Raw genomic sequence first — 20,127 nt, forward strand, 5'->3', positions numbered from 1 at the left:
TGCCCCTAGATAAGTGAACATAGGATTGTAGCTTTAACCACTTTCCTTATGCCTTCATGCAGAGGGAGGAATTAAATAACCATTCACATTGGTGTAGCTCTGTAGAACTCAGTGGTTCCTGAACTGTAAGTGCAGAATACTGTCCTTTTAAACCAAGTAATGCATTTCACTTTTCAAAGGAGGAATATTTCTCAACAAATTATTTCTGTATGTGGATAAAAATATGGAAAGGTTATCCTCACAGATGTTGTCACTATCAAAGGCTGCTTTAGTAATGATGATTTTCGTCCAAGTGAGTATGTGTGGCTATCCACAGTATGTGATGGTTTTGAAAATTTCATGTTGCTAGTAGGGTGTATTATTTAAGAAAAATGTCGTATCAGAAGACTAGCCCACATACCTGGTTGTGATGTATTAATAGAGAAACAATCTCAACACACAAGATAGTTCCACATGCTCCCTCAAGGAAGCCTGTAAAAGTGATCCAGAAACTGGAAATGTGCATAGGAATCAAAGTACAAGTGGACGAAACAGATCTCTGAAATACCTGGCAGCTAATGAGAACTGTCTTTGGCATAGGAACATAAAGAAAGATACTGTCATTTTAACTTAGTTTCAGGTCCCACCCTAAGACTAATGTAATAAGCTGGCACAGTGTAGTGGTTAAGAGCAGTGGACATTAATTTGGAGAACTGGGTTTGATTCCCCACTCCTCCACATGAAGCCTGCTGGGTAACTTTGGGATAGTCACAGTTCTCTCAGAACTCTCCCAGGCCCACCTACCTCATAAGGTGTCTGTTGTGGGGAGAAGGCAATTGTAAGCTGCTTTGAGACTCCTTAAAAGGCAGAGAAAAGTTGGGTATAAAAACCAACTCCACCTCATCTGCCTGAAGATCTCTGGCTTCCTCAGATTAAATTGTTCTTTCTATCTTGATCTCCCCCCACCCCCTCGCCAGCAAAGCGACTTCTGAAGATGACACCCTCACTCCTGGTAAAACCTCTGGAAACCAAACTGAAATATACCTAACTGAAATGTAACACATATTCTGGTCACTTTTCAAAGGAAAAAATGGAAACGGCTCCAAAATACATTCAACTCCCAAATTCTTTGATCTATGGAATTGTTTGTTCCCTTTTAAAAAAGCAAGAATCACCCCACTATTTACTTCCAGCTAGCCTTTGCAACAGCCTACGCGCCCTCCCTGTGCTAGCTGCCGTTGCAGTCGCGTGTTTACAGCAAAAAAGCTTTCAGACAGACGTGACCCTGCTTCCGGGGGTGTGTGTGTGAGAAGAAGGCAGCAGCGGCAACCGGCGCCACAGGGAGGCTGCCTCGGCCTGGGCCCGCCCCCGCTCCAGCGGCCTCGAGACCTCGCAGTGGCCGTCCTGATGGCGCCGCCAGGGCTGTCCCCGTCCCGGATCGCTTGGCTCTGCGCCGCAGGGGGGGCCGCTTTGGCGCTGGGGGCGGCCGCGGCCTGGCGTCGGCGACGGGCTCGTCGAGACGTGGCGCAGGTGGGGACGGTGACGGGCCTCTACATCTACCCGGTCAAGTCGTGCCAGAGGGTGTCTGTGGAGGAAGCCGAGGTGACTCGGATGGGTCTCCGCAAAGGGGACTTGCGCGACAGGTATACAGAGGGACGCGATCGTGGGAATGGTGCAGGCGGGAGCGATACGAGGATTGCAAAACCGGTGGCAAGCAGCCAGCCAGCCAGCCAAGGCCACTTGCAGTCTAAAGCAGAGGGGGGAAGAGAGGAGGAGTCGCCCACCGTGCGTTGAAGGGGCGGGGGGCCTGTTTTCAACCAGGGTGAGCAGCCGGATTCATAAGACTACCTGCGTGCAGTGACACCCCGACCACGGCATTGTAACCTGCGCGCCTCGACTCCGGGCGGTGCGGCCTTTATTGCAGAACACGTGCGCGGAGCCGAAGCGTGCAGGTTACAATGCCGTGGTGGTGTACCATTGTGAAGTCCCCATTCTGATGGCCATCAACCAATTCGGAAGGCTTCCACCTACTGAGGAAGCCCAGAGATTCCACGGTCACCCACTTTAGGCTTGATCTACACTTGAGGCAGAATTGGTGAGGGAATGAGATAATAGAATGGGCTGTAGATGGACAGTAGATGGTAGAATGGACTAGGGTGGATAAAAGCTGCCCACACAAGACACTTGGAAATAACATGGGGGATGGACAAAGGCTAGCATTTTGCCTGCTGAATGGATTTGCTATTTGTGGAAGTTTTTATAATAGGGTGGTGTGCAACAATGTGATTTTTGACCTGCAGTCTGCAAATCAAGTTACGCAAGACATCATTGGAATGCCAAATGTCTGGTGTTGCTGCAAAAAAAGGTCAATATATGTATGTGTTGTGGAGAGAGTAATGAATGGGGCCATGGAACACTGGAAGCTATTGTAAACTGTTTCCCCATCCCATTTTCTCTACTGGAAATACCTCCCTCCAATAGTTTTATTAGGAGAGAAATCATTAGCAATGTCTGCATTTATGCTTTCTGGGACTTAAAGCAAGGTGGAAGCATTTTCATTGGGGGAATGACAGGAAGGCAAAGAGTTAAACCTTCCTTCCCCACTGCTGTGGACACAATTTGCAACTCCAAACACTTTTCCACACAGCTCAGTCAAATATATCAGTATCCAATAGAGTAAAATGTAACAGCAGAATGTTACATTTTTAAAAAAGTGAATGCACTCTCGAATAACAAGCATAGAGAATTAGTTTTCTATTGCAAGATTCAGGTGTCGGCTGCAAAAAAAATTCATACAGAATTTTAAGAACATAAGAACATAAGAACAAGCCAGCTGGATCAGACCAAAGTCCATCTAGTCCAGCTCTCTGCTACTCGCAGTGGCCCACCAGGTGCCTTTGGGAGCTCACATGTAGGACCTGGTCTGTTAAGGCATTTGCAATCTCAGATCAAAGAGGATCAAGATTGGTAGCCATAAATCGACTTCTCCTCCATAAATCTGTCCAAGCCCCTTTTAAAGCTATCCAGGTTAGTGGCCATCACCACCTCCTGTGGCAGCATATTCCAAACACCAATCACATGTTGCGTGAAGAAGTGTTTCCTTTTATTAGTCCTAATTCTTCCCCCCAGCATTTTCAATGAATGCCCCCTGGTTCTAGTATTGTGAGAAAGAGAGAAAAATTTCTCTCTGTCAACATTTTCTACCCCATGCATAATTTTGTAGACTTCAATCATATCCCCCCTCAGCCGCCTCCTCTCCAAACTAAAGAGTCCCAAACGCTGCAGCCTCTCCTCATAGGGAAGGTGCTCCAGTCCCTCAATCATCCTTGTTGCTCTTCTCTGCACTTTTTCTATCTCCTCAATATCCTTTTGAGATGCGGCGACCAGAACTGGACACAGTACTCCAAGTGCGGTCGCACCACTGCTTTATATAAGGGCATGACAATCTTTGCAGTTTTATTCTCAATTCCTTTTCTAATGATCCCCAGCATAGAGTTTGCCTTTTTCACAGCTGCCATGCATTGAGTTGACATTCCCATGGAACTATCAACTAAGACGCCTAAATCCCTTCCTGGTCTGTGACTGATAGCACTGACCCCTGTAGCGTGTATGTGAAGTTTGGATTTTTTGCCCCTATGTGCATCACTTTACATTTTGCTACATTGAACTGCATTTGCCATTTCTGAGCCCACTCACCTAATTTATCAAGGTCCGCTTGGAGCTCTTTGCAATCCTTTGTGGTTCTCACCACCCTACATAATTTGGTATCATCTGCAAACTTGGCCACCACGCTACCCACCCCTACTTCCAGGTCATTTATGAATAGGTTAAAGAGCACTGGTCCCAAAACGGATCCTTGGGGGACACCACTCCTGACATCTCTCCATTGTGAGAACTTCCCATTTACACCCACTCTTTGTTTCCTGTTTCTCAACCAGTTTTTAATCCATAGGAGGACTTCCCCTCTTATTCCTTCATTGCTGAGTTTTCTCAACAGTCTCTGGTGAGGAACTTTGTCAAAAGCCTTTTGGAAATCCAAGTAGACAATGTCCACCGGTTCACCCCTGTCCACATGCCTGTTTACACCCTCAAAGAACTCTAGTAAGTTTGTAAGACAGGATTTGCCTCTGCAAAAGCCATGCTGACTCTTTCTCAGCAGGTCTTGCTTTTCTACATGTTTTATAATGTTATCTTTAATGATAGATTCTACTAATTTACCAGGAACAGATGTCAAACTGACTGGCCTGTAATTTCCCGGCCCCCCCCTAGATCCTTTCTTAAAGATTGGTGTGACATTGGCCATCTTCCAGTCTTCAGGGATGGAGCCTGATTTCAGGGATAAGTTGCATATTAAAGTGAGAAGATCAGCAATTTCATGCTTGAGCTCTTTAAGAACTCTTGGGTGAATGCAATCTGGACCAGGGGATTTGGTAACATTTAGTTTATCAATGGCTGCCAGAACTTCTTCCTTGTCTACCACTATCTTCGCTAGTTCCTCGGATTCGCCTCCTAAGAAGCTTGATTCAGGTGCAGGAATGTTCCTCACCTCCTCTTGGGTGAAGACAGATGCAAAGAATTCATTCAGCTTCTCTGCAATCTCCCTGCCATCTTTTAGCACACCCTTTGTTCCTTTGTCATCTAACGGGCCTACCGCTTCCCTTGCTGGCTTCCTGCTTTTGATGTACTTGAAGAGTACAATTTTCATGACAGGGAGACTATGCAGAAGCATTTCTACAACATTTGAAAGTCCACCACTGCCACTTCATTGATGTAGTACATTCTTGTGCTGTATCTGCGTGTAGGTTTGGCATAGTGGCATAGTGGCCATGGATGCATGAACATGGAGAGCTGCAATTTGTCAATGGATATCACAGCTCCATTCCAGAGAATGCTTGTTACTTTTACCATTTCAATGGCAGACATGCCATTTGTTTAGGAAACGTATAAGCCTCCTGTCCAGAGATGTGCTTGAGGCAGTTCTGTGATATGGGATTCTGTGATATGGGATACAGTGTGTGTTTGAGTGAATATAACCTACCCAGATTTTCAGCAGAGCTAAAACCATACGAGAAGACAGGTGATTCTTACTTACTTGAAGTTGATGTCAACATTAGTATTTCAGCAGTCTCATTTTTTAATTTTGAAATTTGTTCTGCCAATCTGGGTTTCAGTAATAACAATGTATCAGGAACTCATTCATTGGTACACTGTGGCATTCTAATGCCCTTGCAACATGCATTGCTTCACTCTCTAATTAGGAGGCTAGCTATGGTAATTTGTTTAGCTATTTTCTTCTATCCCAGTTAGAATTGAAAGGGAAGTGTAAAAGACTAACGTGATCTCCATGTTAAACTGCAGGTTTTGGCTTGTAACAAAGGAAGATGGTCACATGGTCACAGCTCGGCAGGAGCCTCGCCTGGTACTGATTTCTGTAGTTTGTGAAAATGGTCACTTGATCCTGAATGCTCCAGAAATGAAGGAATTGAGCATTCCTGTCAACCTCCCCAAAGAGAATCCAGTCAAGAATTGCAGGTGCTGAATTCATTGCTGGGTTTGACAATTTCTTTTATATTGTTCAAGATGTTCTTCCCATTTAACGTTTTTCCCTTGCATGAGTTTGATGACAAACATGTCAGAACAGATGTGCTAAATCCTGTTATGGAATCAATTCCTTTATTGCCAGGATCCAGACTCTTCTAAATGTTAGTCAGCCTGTGTGCTGTAATGGTTTGTGTCACCCCTAAGAGACCCAGACTGGAATACTCACTCTGTCATGGAAACATGCGGAGTGATCTGGGATCAGTTACATACTCTCAGCCTAATCTATTTCATAGGGCTGTTGTGAGAATACAAGGGGGAAGTGTAGAATATTGTAAGCCACTTTTGTTCTCTGCTGTGGTATCAGTGAAGTACATAAATTAAATATAGAGGTAAATAAAGAATAACATGGCTTTTGTGTTATAACTGTTTACAGGTCTGCCCAAGTTGTTAACCTTTGGTGTGCCTACCTTAATGTTTTTGTTGTTATTAAGGTTGAGTCTGAGACTCCTTTTGCTGGTTTAAGTTGTGTTCTATTGCTATCCAATAGCAAGGGGGAAAGCGTTTTTTTAAGAAGTAAAGAGGGGGTAACTGAGAAATGGGGCCACAGGCAGACTATAGACAAGGAAACAGAAAAAAGTGGCAATAACAGATGGGGATGCAGATCTGTGCACGGGTAGAGAGAATATATTGAGCAACAGATAAAAGTAAAAGAAGGGTTAACAGAGACTTCATGGTAGAGGTCAAGGAGAAGAGGGTCCGCTGTGGATGGATGAAAAATAAACACTGAATTGAAAGGATAATAAAAATGCTTCGTCACATTTAATGTGGTAACACAGCCCTCTTGAATCCATAGGACCTCCATGTGACTTGAGCTGTGTATCCATTCAATACTACCGGTAACTTTCCTTCAAATGAGTGGATAAGCCCAAACTCCTTACTGCGATATTCTTTAGTGCAAGTAGAGTACACTGTGGTCACAGTATGAGAAGTTGTGGCTCACTGGAAAAGACAATGATGCTAGGAAAAGTTGAAGGCAGCAGGAAAAGTGGAAAACCCAAATGAAATGGATTGACAGTATGAAGGAAGCCACAAGGGTCAATTTGCAAGCTCTGAGGAAGGCTCATGACAATAAGATGTTTTGGAGTACATTGATTTATAGCATTGCCATGAGTTGGAAGCAACTTGACAGCACTGAACACACACATGTGTCACAAACAGAGTTGGGAGAGGCCTTGGAGGTAATCTAATTCAATCTTTTACAAATAGATGGCTAGCTAACCACTACTGAAAGATGTCCAGTGAAGGAGAGGACGCCCTCCATCCTTGGCCTTTTTTAGAGTCTGTTCTATTGTTGAATAGCTCTTACCTTTAGGAAGTTTCTCTGAATATTTAGTCAGATCTGCTTCTTTGTAATTTCTGTGGAAGAAAATCCAGTGATATTTTGCATGTCTAACATAACTTGTCACTCCTCTTTGTTTTCCAAGGAAGGGAAACCTTGGTTGTCAGTTGAGTGTGCTGTGGTGATTCGTTAATAGTACTTTGGGATAGCTACAAGTCCCTTTAATGCAGAAGTCTTTAGGTGAGGATAATGACATTCACTAGATGAAGGATAGTTCACTTGTTTTTTCAACCTGTGATCATATTTACTGGGCCAGCAAGTAAGTATGATTTGAAAATGATCATCAGATTGACACACCCAGTTCATGACCCTCTGAGAGCCTTCCAGAAATAGCTTGAGCAGTCCATTGGTTTGGGCATATGGTCCAGCAATCTAGAGTCTTCTTTCCTATGGATTCAGTTCAGTAAATTTAGCACCTCACCATACTAAAGTGATTGTACTATTTGACTGAGAGTTGGGAAACTCAGAGTAATCTTTATGGTCCTCTACAACTTTTGGAGCATAGTTCTGCTACACTCACCCAAGGGATCAAAAAGAAGAAGGGATTTATATCCTGCTCTTCTGAACCATAAGAAGTTTCAAAGTGGCTTACAAACTCCTCCCCTGCTTCCCCTGTGAGCAGTGATGGGATTCAGCAGGTTTGCACCACTTCGGCGGAACCGGTTGTTAAAATGGTGCTTGTAAACAACCAGTTGTTAAATTATTTGAATCCCACCACCGGAACCGGTTGTTAAATTATTTGAATCCCACCACTGCCTGTGAGGTAGATGGGGCAGAGAGAGTTCTTAAGAACTGTGACTAGCCCAAGGTTGTCCAGGTGTCATGAGTAGGAGAAGGGAATCAAACCTAGTTCACCAGATGACAGTCCACTGCTCATATGGAGGAGTGGTGAATCAAAGAGCTGCAATTTCTGCCCAACTTGAGGTCATATTTCTGCTGCAGTATTCACAGGATGAAAAGGTTTTGGGAAAGCAGCCTTGTGGGACAAGATGCAAGTTATCACAACCTGAATAATGCAGCATTGACATGTGTGGTTTTATTTTATTAATCAAAGATTAATCCTGATGACACTTTGTCAACTGTACCATCTATTTTGTAACCTTTGCCAGGGTCTTTTCGCTTGATATTCAAGGACGGGACTGTGGGGATGAGGTGGCCTCTTGGCTCACGGCTTTCTTGAAATCAGAACCGTTTCGGCTGGTGCACTTTGAGACTCAGATGACACCAAGGAAATGCAATGATATTCAGACTCCTTTTCGAGATAGTGATGAGGTTTGACAGATACTTTTATTTGTGATCATTATATGCTTAGTACTTCACTTAAAACAAATTCTTGCTGTATTTTAACAATTGGACTAGTAGCTGATAACTGGACTTTGACAAACTGCAGTTAAATGTAAAACCAGGAAGTTACAGTGTGGAGGGAAGCAGCGAAAATAGTTAAATGGTTACACTCATTTCAAATAAATGTTCCTGCTTTACTCTGAGCTGGTAATATTCCTGAACTATCTGGTCCCCCCCCCCCCCACACACACACACTTCCCTTTCAGTACAACAGCATTAAGCAGCTTTGCAAAAAGTTGCCATTTGGATGGCCACTGTGAAGATGCCAGTCGGTCCATCCAGAAATCACAGAATTGACGTGTTTGGGGTTTTTTTCATACCATGGAGCTGTAAGGGCAGGGGAGAATGACGGAACAGCCCAGTTCTTCAGCCACCTGGACAGTAGATTGCTCCCAACTCAGGTGTTGCCATGAAAGCTTTTACTGGGTTTTGATTTCACACCCTCAGATGAGGAACAAATTCCAAACAAAATGATTACCCCTATTGGCCCACAGTCTTTGGTCAGAGAGAGCCTCATCTCCTGGGAATTCTTACAGGCAGCTCACACAAGCCTCTCACTATTCCATCTCCTCTTCTTTACTGTCTGCAACATGCCTTCATTTCTCTTTGTCCGTCCTTTTATTAGCTCTGCTATCAGGTGAGCACATCCACTCCTTCTGGTTCTTTCTTTGCCTAATTTGGGCCATACCAATCCTCTAAACTTTGCTTCTGAAGTCATGGTTCTATCTCATCAAGGGTGGAAACTATGCAAGGCCCACTTGAAATGCTTGGGATTTCTGAACTAAAATATAGATGGCGAAATTGTGTGTGTGTGTGTAATGATTGAATCTGTAGATAGGGTTGCCAATTGGCCTGGAGAAATATGTCCTGTTTCTTTAATAGAAGTTTAATGTGCAGAAATAGGCACTTCCGTGACCATATTCGACCTGTATTATGCTGCCTGGATTGGCTCCCGGTTGAATTCCGAATCATCTTCAAGGTATGGGTGCTTACCTTTAAGGCCTTACACGGCCTGGGACCCTCATACCTTTGGGACCGCGTTACCCCATATGTCTCTACTAGGCCTCTGCGCTCAGCAGAGGCCAACTTGCTGACAGTCCCTGGCCCCTCCATGATGCGGCTGGCCTCCACTAGGGCCAGGACCTTTACAGCCCTGGCCCCTGCCTGGTGGAACACTCTTCCTCCAGCTGTCCGGGCCCTGCGGGACCTTGGCGAGTTCCGCAGGGCTTGCAAGACGGAGTTGTTCCGCCGGGCTTTTGGAGTGTCCAGCCGCTGAAAGTTCCCCCCCTCCTTATCTTGCGTATAGGGTCCATTACCATCTGTAGGACCCACCCTTTTCTTCTCTCCCCTCCTGGGAGGGTTTAAGAGGGATTTAGCGGGCATCGTTGCATTACACTGTTGTACTATGTAAGAATTGCTGTTTTTAACTTATGTATTTAGTGGTTGAATTATATTTGTTTTATGCTTTTATACTGAATCTTGTGTTGTTCACCGCCCAGAGCCCTTTGGGGGTTGGGTGGTATACAAGTCTAATAAATAAATAAATAAATAAATAAATAAAATATGATACACTATAAAATCAATAAAATACACCTCTGAAACCTAAATAACTGCTTTCTAAAATCTAGATGTTAAAAGCTCTTTGAAATAAACAGCTGACAACAGAAGGAGAGCAAGAAAGGAGCAAACTGGGATAGGTAACATCTCCTGGTAAATAACAGCCTATTTATGAAAGGGACAGGAAGTTTTTCTCCACCCTGTTTGGCAACCCTGAGATGGCGCAGACAAACCCAATCTCATCAGATCTTAGAAGCTAAGTGCGGTTGACAGTGGTTATTATTTAGATGGGAGACCACCAAGGACATCCAGGGTCTTGCCTATTTGGAGATGGAAGAATGTCAGAACTTGTGGGTCTGCAAATCCAGTAAAAAGGCAAGTTAGCTTTTCAAAGAAACAGACTCTAGGATGCCCTAATTATGAGGAATACCTGAGAGATATATTTGCAGGCTTCTGATAAGTGCATTCTTGAGGACATACTCAATAAAAATTCTGATTTTTTAACAACATAGGTTCCCTACAGTGATGCTGGTCCTCTTCTGGTCATCTCAGAAGCTTCAATGGAAGACTTAAATACAAGAATGGAGAAGAAAATAGATATTCATCATTTTAGACCAAGTATTACTGTTTCTGGCTGCCATGCATATGAAGAGGTAAACAATCATTTCTTGGAATTGCTGTAACTCATTTGCAATAAATCTTTTTTTTATTACAAAAGCTATTTCAGAGAGTTCTATCTTTTAAACTGGAACTGCTTTTCAAGATGTGGTCAGCAGGATTTTTATGTTAGTAAGTTTGATAGCATGTGCAGGCCTGGAAAAAGAAATCACTTTAGTTCACAAGGACCTTTCAGGAGAGGCAGTAGCTTTGGACAAACAGAATGAAAGTGCCAAAGAACATGGGTAAAGATGCATTGTACCAGTGAGAGCTCTGTGTTTGTTTTCACGCTCTTGGAAGAGTCAAAACGAAAAAAAAATGTCTGCATGCTGCATGACATTAGCAATTCTGTAAGGTTTTCCTGTTAGAGCATGCATCTCTTCCTTACTCATGCACATGAGCAGTTACATAACTAGTAGCATTGCCAGCAGTTTAGTCACTGGAAGTAAGAAATTTAGAAACAGTAGGGGAATTTTGTTCTCTCTATCATAGCGAAGAGCTGGAAGACATGTTCTCATTGGCAGCAAATGCTTTGCAAACATTCCATTTTAGAATTCTGGCAGCATAAGGCTGCCTCACTTGACCTTGACATTCCTGAAAACATTTTTCTAGTCACTGGTATGTTATCTTTGAAACCCCTCAGTCAGGATGAATCAGGATTTTCCAGAGCTAAATGCTAGCACATACCCAGCTAAGAGATCAGCTTTCCACGTTCATTCAGAGCTCCTAATAGAGATGAATGCGATAGAGGAACAGGGTTTATTTGCTCACAGAACAAACCTCTTTCCTTTAGGGCATGGAGGGCTGTTATGTTTTATTAGGGGTAGGTTATCATTTCATCAGCCCCTTGAGCAGGAAATGAAAATAGTGCCCTGTGCCAGTGATGGTGGGCGAAGATGTGAGTCCCTGCAGGATTGGGTCCAGGGCTGGTAGATTTGATAAGTCCAATTTCAGGATTCATTTCCCACAAAGAGGCATAGGATAAGCCTAACTGTCAGGAGATAGTCATTTAGAAACTAGTCCTCTGTGAACATACATGAAAATGCCTTTTAGACTAGAGATCTTTTTTAGACTAGAGATGTTAGGGATTGAAACTGAGTCCTTTTGCCATGGCTTTGTTGGGAGAACTTAAAGGAGTAGGAGATCTGTTTGGGATTTACTATTTAATGAAGTACCAGACTATCTATATAAATGTGGTACTTTCCTATTCATTAAGGAAGCAAAGGGATATAAAAAACCATACATCCACAATGTGTGGTAAACTAATGAACAAAAATGTATTAAAATACATTTCTATTTTCAATGTTTTCTGATATTCCTGCTGAGATGGTGCTGTGGAATGCCTTATGGTCAAATACTTCAGAGAGGGATTACTGCCATCTTCTGGTGAGGTGTGCAACAGCAAGCATCTTGAATAATGTGGCCAAGCAACCTACCTAGAAGCAGGAGAATGAGATTATTGTATAGCATTTTTGTGTTGTAATCGGTGTAGATATAACACAGCATTTCAGCTTCTTTGTTAACGCTGTAGGAGAATAGAGCATGAAAAAGGGAGTGCAGTGAAGGCACTTCCACATGATGAAAGTGTGGAGATTTACAGTCAAAGCTACATGGAATCAGTTGATGACATTCAGTTGCTGCAATTCCTCTGGCCTAGAGCTGCTTTATACTAAGTCAGGCCAAGCTGTTGCCTGATGCTTCCTTTGGAGCCTTTGCTCCCAGAGCCATTTTTAAGGTAGAAGATTCACCACACAATAACATTCCTCTTTAATTCTCATGTGATACTAGTTTTATGGAAGAGACCCCACATAGTAAAATGATGAATTAATTTATCTTGAGTAAAACTTGTCACATAGGGGTGTTTTTACACGGTTGCTGTAAAACATGGCAATCGAAGAAGAAATTAACCTATTGGCATTGTGTGAATTGACCCAAATAATATGATAGCAGCGTTTCTGTCTCAAAAGTGTGGTCCATTCAAAAAACTTTCCTTTATTTAATAAATATTTATTTATAAGATTTGTATCCCACCTTTCAGCCCAGTCAGGGCTCTTTCTTTGAAAGAGAATGTGAAAGAAAACAACAATTTCAATGCTTGCTTTCTTGCTTTCACTTTTTATGATTTATCTTTATCTTTCTCCCTCAAGGAAATACAAATCTTCCTTTTATTTATTTATATGTAATATGTTGGTTTAAGGTATTTATATTCTGTTGTCCTGCTGATCAGAACAACTCAAAAAAAATTAGGGGTTGCGTGTTAATAAATGGGAAAACCTGCCTCCTCGGCCCTTGTTATGCTCGAGCCTCAAGAAATATTAAGAGTAATTAAAACAAGGCTCCTTGATCAAGAGCAACAAGTTTTACTGAGTCAAGCAAGAACAACATGCTCCCCTTTATACCCTGGTATTACTCCAGAGGTTGGCAAGATGGCAGTGTACTTATTGCAGCTTTCTGATACTAGGCATCGATGGGCCCTTACAAGAGCCAGATGTAATGTTTTTTCCCCAGTTTTTCTACAGGACCAGTTTGGTAATGCCCCTTTATTGGATAGAGTGTGTCCACATTGTCCCAACTCTTATTGAAACACTCGAACATATTTTGTTCAGCTGCCCGAAATATATAAGCCTCTCAGGGATGCTTTATTATTACAGTTTATACCTAACTGTTTTCCAAAAGCAAGCATTTTAAAACTACTGAACAGTAAAGATCCTTTGGTGTTGGGGAACACAGCTCAGTTTCTGTTGCAGGTTTTGATAATAAGAGATACCTAACCTGTTTTGTCTTGATCTGTTTGCCTTCTTCTGCTGTGATTTCTGTCTTTTGGTATTTTATGCCTAATAAAGGTTTTTTGTACTTTGAAAAAAGTACACACGCTTGGCAACATATGACCCAGGTGGAGCTCCAGTGAGTCAAACCTGGAAACACCAGGCTGTATGAGTTGTTGGTTTTATATTAGCAAGTTGCCACTGTTTGTCCATATTTCATGCTACCAGTTTATGCCTAGCCTTCAACATTTTTACATGACAGTTTTGTGAGCTTTGGGGCAGATAGAGACCTCTGATTTTTTCAGCCTGGAAACCAGGCTTAATGTATTGTGCTTGAATTATTTAAAATCCTGTGCTTTCACTTCATGGAACATCCAAACAATTACTGAGTGAGCCAAGTAATTCATATTTTAGCAAACAATTTTAGTTTATTATGCAGGGTTCTTTCTAAGCAACTGTCACTTGTTTTCTTCTGCCTGTCTGTAATTCCTGCCCTATAGTGAACAAATGTAACTGTTTTGACTTGTGTGAATATACTTGCATCTGTGGACATACAAGTATCCAGAATTCTTAGCTTTCAAAAACAAATTGTTTCCCAGTCATGTTTACGTTCTATTTAGAAAGGTGTGGAGGGTAAGGGGTTTTTTTAACTGTTGTTATTGTTTTAAATAAGACTGCATAATTTCTAGAAACCTGAGTGGTTTTATTGCTTTTTCGTAATGGATTCTACAAGGCTGTTTAATCCGTTAAGTAATGTATCTGTCCCATCTAGGCACTGAAAGCCAGGCTTAGCTTCAACAAATGAAAATGCATCATTTTTCATGAGCGTGTTCTAAGAATGTAGGGCCAGTCTTAATAGTTGGGAGCTTCAAAAGAATCTGTGGTTATGCTCTTGCTTTCAGATATCTCATGGCCTTTCTCCCATCCCAATTTACAGTACCTTCATCTGACTAGTAGCATGTGCATACCATACTTCTCTCTCTTTATACCATAATCTGCATTCTGACTGATTCATGCTGCCTTCCCTTTATTTCCTTTCACTTTAAATACCAGACCAAAAAGGGTGAATAAATGTTTGGCATGCCTCCTCAGCAATTGCAATAATCTATCTAAATTGTTTAATGTTTCCTAGGATGCCTGGGACAAGATTATAATTGGTGACGTGGAGATGAAACAGGTGATGGCATGTGGAAGGTGAGTGTGCTGCAGGAGGAAAGAAAAATCATGGTAGTTTAGCTTCGATTGCTGATGGAAAGTGCGCAGCTAGTAAGTTGCAGCCAGCTTATAGTGACCCCACTGGGTTGTTGAGGCAACAGATGAACCAAGGTGGTTTGCCATTGCCTGCCTCTGCATAGTGACCCTAGACCTCTTTGGTGGTTTCCCATCCAAGTACTAACCCTGCTTAGCTTCTGATAACTGATGAGATCAAGCTAGCCTTGGGCCATCCAGGTCAGGGCTTAGCTTGGCTTAGTGCCCTGTGCCAATGACACAGCACTTTCCACATATTTTAGCAACAATTTAAGTTTATTATGCAGGGTTCTTTCTAAACAGCTGTCACTTGTTTTCTTCTGCCTGTCTGTAATTCCTGCCCTATGGTGAACAAATGTAACTGTTTTGACTTGTGTGAATATACTTGCATCTGTGGACATATGAGTATTTTTCTACAAAAACCTTGTTTGCCTTTACAGGTGTATTTTTACAACTGTTGATCCAGTTACAGGCATCATAGACAGAAAAGAACCACTGGAAACTCTGAAAAGGTAAAACAACTGTGATTTGTATCAGTTACAGGTTTAGAATCGGGTAGATATATTGCTGATGGCTCAATGTGACAATTGCTCCTGAAACTAAGTAGATTTCTAAACTTCAGAAGCATCGCTTGTGTGTGTCTAGATGATGATGAAGAAGAAGAGTTTGAATTTATACCTACTTTCTCTTATTTAAGGAGATTTAAATGGGCTTACAAACTCCTTTCCCTTCCTCTCCCCACAACAGACACTGTGCGGTAGGTGGTGCTGAGAGAGTTCCAAAGAACTGTGACTAGCCCAGGACACCCTGCAGGCTTTAGGTGTAGGAGTGGAGAAACAAATCCAGTTCATCAGATGAGAGTCTGCTACTCGGGTGAAGGAGGGGGGAATCAAACAGTGACCTCCAGTTTAGAATCCACCTGCTGTTAACCACTTCACCACACTGGCCCCCTGCAGATAATGCTCTGCTGTTGGGGTCAATTTCTAATTGCACACGTTGCTATGCATATTTATACTGTATTCTACAGAACAGTATTCTTTGTACTTTTGCATGTATATTTAATGCACTGAAAATGGCACAGAAATTAGAATTCAGTTTCAACGAAATACAGTGAGTTTTTACCACATGGACAAGTTCATGATTTTCGTAGTCAGTTGATGAAGCTACAGCTAGTAAAGAAATCCTGTTTTTTTGTACTTTGTTGAATTGCATTTCACACCAAACCAATATGGAGTAGAAATCCCTGCTTCAACTGCAAAGGTGCCCTGAAAGGGTATGGGGAAAATCCATCTTCTAAAATAATATCTTATGGCAGATAAATTGTAGAAGATGATCTTGGGTGTATGCTCTTGATTCTGGATCTTTTAAAAAGTGTCCAGGGTTTTGATCCTAATGTTAAGTGATAGCATAGGTCACTTTGACCTGCATCTAAATACTTTGTTCCAAAATTAAGATGTTGGCTATGACTATAGTCTGGTTAGAATTGGTACTGAACCTTCCACAGCCTTCTGAGATTATGAAATACCTTGGTGTTTAGAAAAGGGGAATGGTACAGTATGTGAGGACTCTATGCTGACACTGTTTCAGGTTGTTGGCAAGATCTCAGTCACCTCAGAGATAGCATCCAGATGTTCCAGCTTAATTTCTCATGATTGCACAGCCACAGTGCAGTACAGTTCTGTGTAGTTCCCTTGGTTATTAGCAAATGACTGGTGCCTAGCCAACCTGCTGATTAATCGAAGTGGAGGCATGGCCTAATATAGCAGTAAGCAATCTACACACAACTCCTGAGGTTTTGCCAATGTTCTCATTGTTAGAGTAACTGTTATGTTTTTCATGTGTTGTCATCTGTCCATAGAACCATTCCATAGATGGAAGGGTATTTGTATATTTTTAGCCCGCCCTTTACTGACGGTCTCGGGATGAGTTGCAACATAAGATAAAAATAATAAAATACCAGTAACCTAAAAGCAAATGCAATATATGTAACAATAAACCAATAAAACTTATTAAAAATCCATAAAACCTATGAAAATTCATAAAACCTGTTTAACATTTATAAAACCTATTTAAAAATTCCTGTTACCAGAAGGGAAAAACCATCTCTTCAACCAAAGACCAGGGAAAATAGATGTATCTTTACTAGTTTTCTAAATACATATAAAGGATACTTGATGTACCTCAGGGGGGAGATCGTTCCACAGTCATGAGGCCACCACGGAAAAAGCCCTATCTCTGGACTGCACCTCTTTAAAGGTGGCAGTACCACCAAAAGGGCTTAATCAGCTGATCTTAGGGCATGGGCAAGTCCATGGGACTGTTCCTTGTTGTTTATAGAATTTCCAGGACAGCACTGGGATTCAAGACCCCCCCACCCCCGGTTGCCAAGGTTATCTCCGTGTGATCAGGAATGGCCACATAAACATGTAAATGTAAGCCCCCAAGAGGAACACTATAAATTTTGGTGTGAAAAGGTCTTCCATAATTATCCCAAAAGCTTATCAGACAACTGTAAAGTGCCTTCTGTACCTGCGTGGGGAGAGCTGAGCATGTGAGGTACTAAATCTCTCCTAGGTAAATGGTCAAAAGAAAACAATTCTCCCAGCACTCTGTCTTTAAGATGTCCAAACAACAGTGGTGATCCCTGCCTCTTGTCCAGTAGGTTGACACGGCTGCAGCTTTGAAAATAAACCTGGAAAGGGGGTGGGGGTGGTTGAGAAGCAGTTTTAATTCTTTCAGCTCCTTCACCACACACTCACTGCAGCCACCTATAAGAACTTGATGAGACATTGCTCTAAAAAGATGGAAGATTAGGCATTTAGATTGTTTATAACAGTGGCAACCTTGGGACTTCTTCATATGAAATACCTTTATTCTCATGGCTGGTGAAATCAACATACTTTTCCTTCTGTGTGTGAGATTTCTGGCTCCGGCTATTTCCACGGATGCTTGGATTTCATTGAAGTCATGGGATTCAAGACCCCCCCACCCCTGGTGCAGCATAACTTCACTAATTTCAGAGTGGGAACCGAATAGAATAGGGCCCTAGGGTTTCTTCCCAAACACACCACTATGGATGTTTGGGTTGCTGGAAATATGGGGGCAGCAGAGTCCACTTAGTAATTGGGCGCTTTCAGACAAGCTAGTTCCTCTGGATTCCCGCTACTTAGTGACCACAAATTGCTGAGAGAAAGCTGGTTCTCTTAATCTGAGAGAAAGATGGTTCTCTCCCCTTGGCAAGCCTGCAGAACCAAGTCCATTATAGTGCTGCTTGCGTGCCAGCAGGAGGAGCCAAGTCCCTTCAGTGATATAATCTGGGACTTGACAGACTTTAGTCTTTCCAGCTCTGCTGTGACATGAGCTGAGTATGTTTATATCGTGCTTTTGAGTGTATGAAGTTTCATCATGGATATTATCGCAGTGATTAATTGCAACAGTCTTAAAAAGTAAGTCAGCATTATCCCCAGTAGAGGAGACAAACTGAAGCTGGCCTAGAAAATCAACGGCTAAGCAAGATTAAGACTGGTGACCTCCCAACATGCCTGTTCAGTCGTTATACGGCAACATCCCTGTTAAAGGATGTATATAGCTGAGGGATAGTTCGTAATTGCAGAAACTCTCTTCATACCATGTTTTCTAGGGCTTTTGTTGCTAGCACAGCAGATCTTGCTGTTAGCTGTACAGTGGCCCTTGTAAAATGTATGAAGTTCTGGGATGGCTAGAATATTGGAGTTAGGCCAAGCTCCATGAAACACTGATCTGCTGACATTTCTATTTTTACTTTACAGCAGATGCCTAGGGCTCTGACTACGGTACAATAAAAAAGTGATGCTAGAGGAGAGAGATGTTAGTCCTTTTCCTCAGACTGTTTTCCTGATCAAAACCATTTCCCAAACCTGCTATTTGCTGTGGGCTGCTTTCATGACTGCCATTTCCCTCTCTGCCACTGGAGGGCTTTAGTTTGGCTTAAAAACAAAACAGCAACAGCTATAGCATTATAACAATCTGGGACAACATACGAATTCCTGGTGTTGGTTTTTTTAAAGTGAGTCTCTGACCCTTTTGGTGGAAGTGTTATGAGGAGAGGTGCACAGCCAGTACCTTTTCTCTGTTGTGCTGACGTTTCCCTGCTCAGCTCCAATCCTTGGCTACTCATGCTTGAAGACAATCTGTTGCTTCTTCATGCTGTCTGTGCTGCTGTTTGTCAAGGGAGAACATTCTGTCAAGGGATGAGTTCTGCCACCTGCTTGTCCACACACCCAGTTACTTTTCCTCTGTTTTATTATATTCTGTCGTTCATTTTTCATACACTACTTGGATCCACCTCTAAGCTGCAGACTTCAGAGCTTTTAAAGTGCAGGTTTCAAGGCTCAGACTGAGCACACAGCTGGTCCTCTTCTATATTTATACTGTTGGCTCCGCCCTCAAACTCCACCTAACCACAAGTGGAGCTTGGGGTGGAGCCAACAGTATCAAAGCACAGGAGAATTGGCTATGTGCCAGCTGAGGCCAATAGCAAAGAGCCACTCCAAACGTCATGTTCCTGGCCCTTCATTTGAACTCCACATGGAGTTTGAGGGTGGGGCCAGCCCAGCTGGCCCCCTCCCACACTTAAGTCTTAGCATGGATATCTCAGTATCCTCTAGTCTGCCCTTTATACTAGGTTGTTTTTTTTTTAAAGACATGTAGCTGTATATCTAAGACAGGGGTAGGGAACCTGCGGCTCTCCAGATGTTCAGGAACTACAATTCCCATCAGCCTCTGTCAGCATGGCCAATTGGCCATGCTGGTAGGGGCTGATGGGAATTGTAGTTCCTGAACATCTGGAGAGCCGCAGGTTCCCTACCCCTGATCTAAGATTTGAGTCTGCTGTGTTGTGCTCTGCTGATAAATATTTTGAAAACTCTCAAAGATAATTAAAAGTATCTTTAAGTCACTTGTATCACATTCAGGGTTTTATTTCCTCATCCCTCCAAGGAACTCAGGGGGATTTACATGCCTCTCTGCCTCCTTATTTATCCTCACAACAGTCCTGTGATGTAGGTTAGGCTGAGAATACCTAGCCTGAGTGAATGTAACTGTTGGAGGAGATTTGAACCCAGGCATCCCTGGGTTCCACTGTGTCAAATGGGCTGTTGCACCCCTAGTATATCTTTTCCACTTTCATATCTAATTATTTCAACATCTGTTTCCTGCCAGTGCTTCACTAATAAAGATTCTTTGTTGCTTACAGCTATCGTATGTGTGATCCAGCTCAGAGACAGCTCTACAAATCGGCACCATTGTTTGGGAGCTTTTATGGAGTAGATAAAATTGGAACCATTAAAGTAGGAGATCCAGTATATAAGTTGTTATAAAAAGTCTTTTGGAGTGGGATGATGATTACCCTAAAATAATGTGTATCCTATTCAATATCTGTAATGTTGAAGTAACATAGGGTCCAATCCAGCCTAATATATGCTTCTGTGTAAGTCCCATACATTTTGTCCCAAGGACAGACAAAAGGAAGTGCTCCTTCAGTCAACCTGTAATTAAATTGTGAAAGTCACTACCAATGGATGTAGTTATGTCTACAAGCATAAATGGCTTTAAATGGGGATTTGACAGATTCATGGAAGAGAGGTTCATTTATGGCTG

The 20,127-nt window shown here is 42.4% G+C and overlaps 1 protein-coding gene across 1 annotated transcript; it reads left to right on the forward strand.

Annotated features, from left to right (window-relative positions):
* The first annotated feature begins 1,265 nt into the window (after nt 1–1,265).
* LOC125434312 (mitochondrial amidoxime reducing component 2-like) lies at nt 1,266–19,915 on the forward strand. Its single transcript, XM_048499556.1, has 7 exons — nt 1,266–1,622; nt 5,338–5,511; nt 8,029–8,191; nt 10,333–10,473; nt 14,375–14,436; nt 14,931–15,002; nt 19,724–19,915. The coding sequence occupies exons 1-7, from the start codon at nt 1,387–1,389 to the stop codon at nt 19,845–19,847; spliced, it is 972 nt and encodes a 323-aa protein (XP_048355513.1). The 5' UTR covers nt 1,266–1,386; the 3' UTR covers nt 19,848–19,915.
* The last annotated feature ends 212 nt before the right edge of the window (nt 19,916–20,127 follow it).

The sequence above is a fragment of the Sphaerodactylus townsendi genome, linkage group LG01, assembly GCF_021028975.2.
Source record: "Sphaerodactylus townsendi isolate TG3544 linkage group LG01, MPM_Stown_v2.3, whole genome shotgun sequence".
Lineage (NCBI taxonomy): Eukaryota > Metazoa > Chordata > Lepidosauria > Squamata > Sphaerodactylidae > Sphaerodactylus > Sphaerodactylus townsendi.

Coding starts and splice junctions, on each gene's coding strand:
- LOC125434312 (XM_048499556.1), top strand. CDS start 1,387: ATGGCGCCGCCAGGGCTGTCCCCGTCCCGGATCGCTTGGCTCTGCGCC. Junction 1,623..5,337: donor AAAGGGGACTTGCGCGACAG/GTATACAGAGGG, acceptor GTTAAACTGCAG/GTTTTGGCTTGTAACAAAGG. Junction 8,192..10,332: donor CTTTTCGAGATAGTGATGAG/GTTTGACAGATA, acceptor TTAACAACATAG/GTTCCCTACAGTGATGCTGG.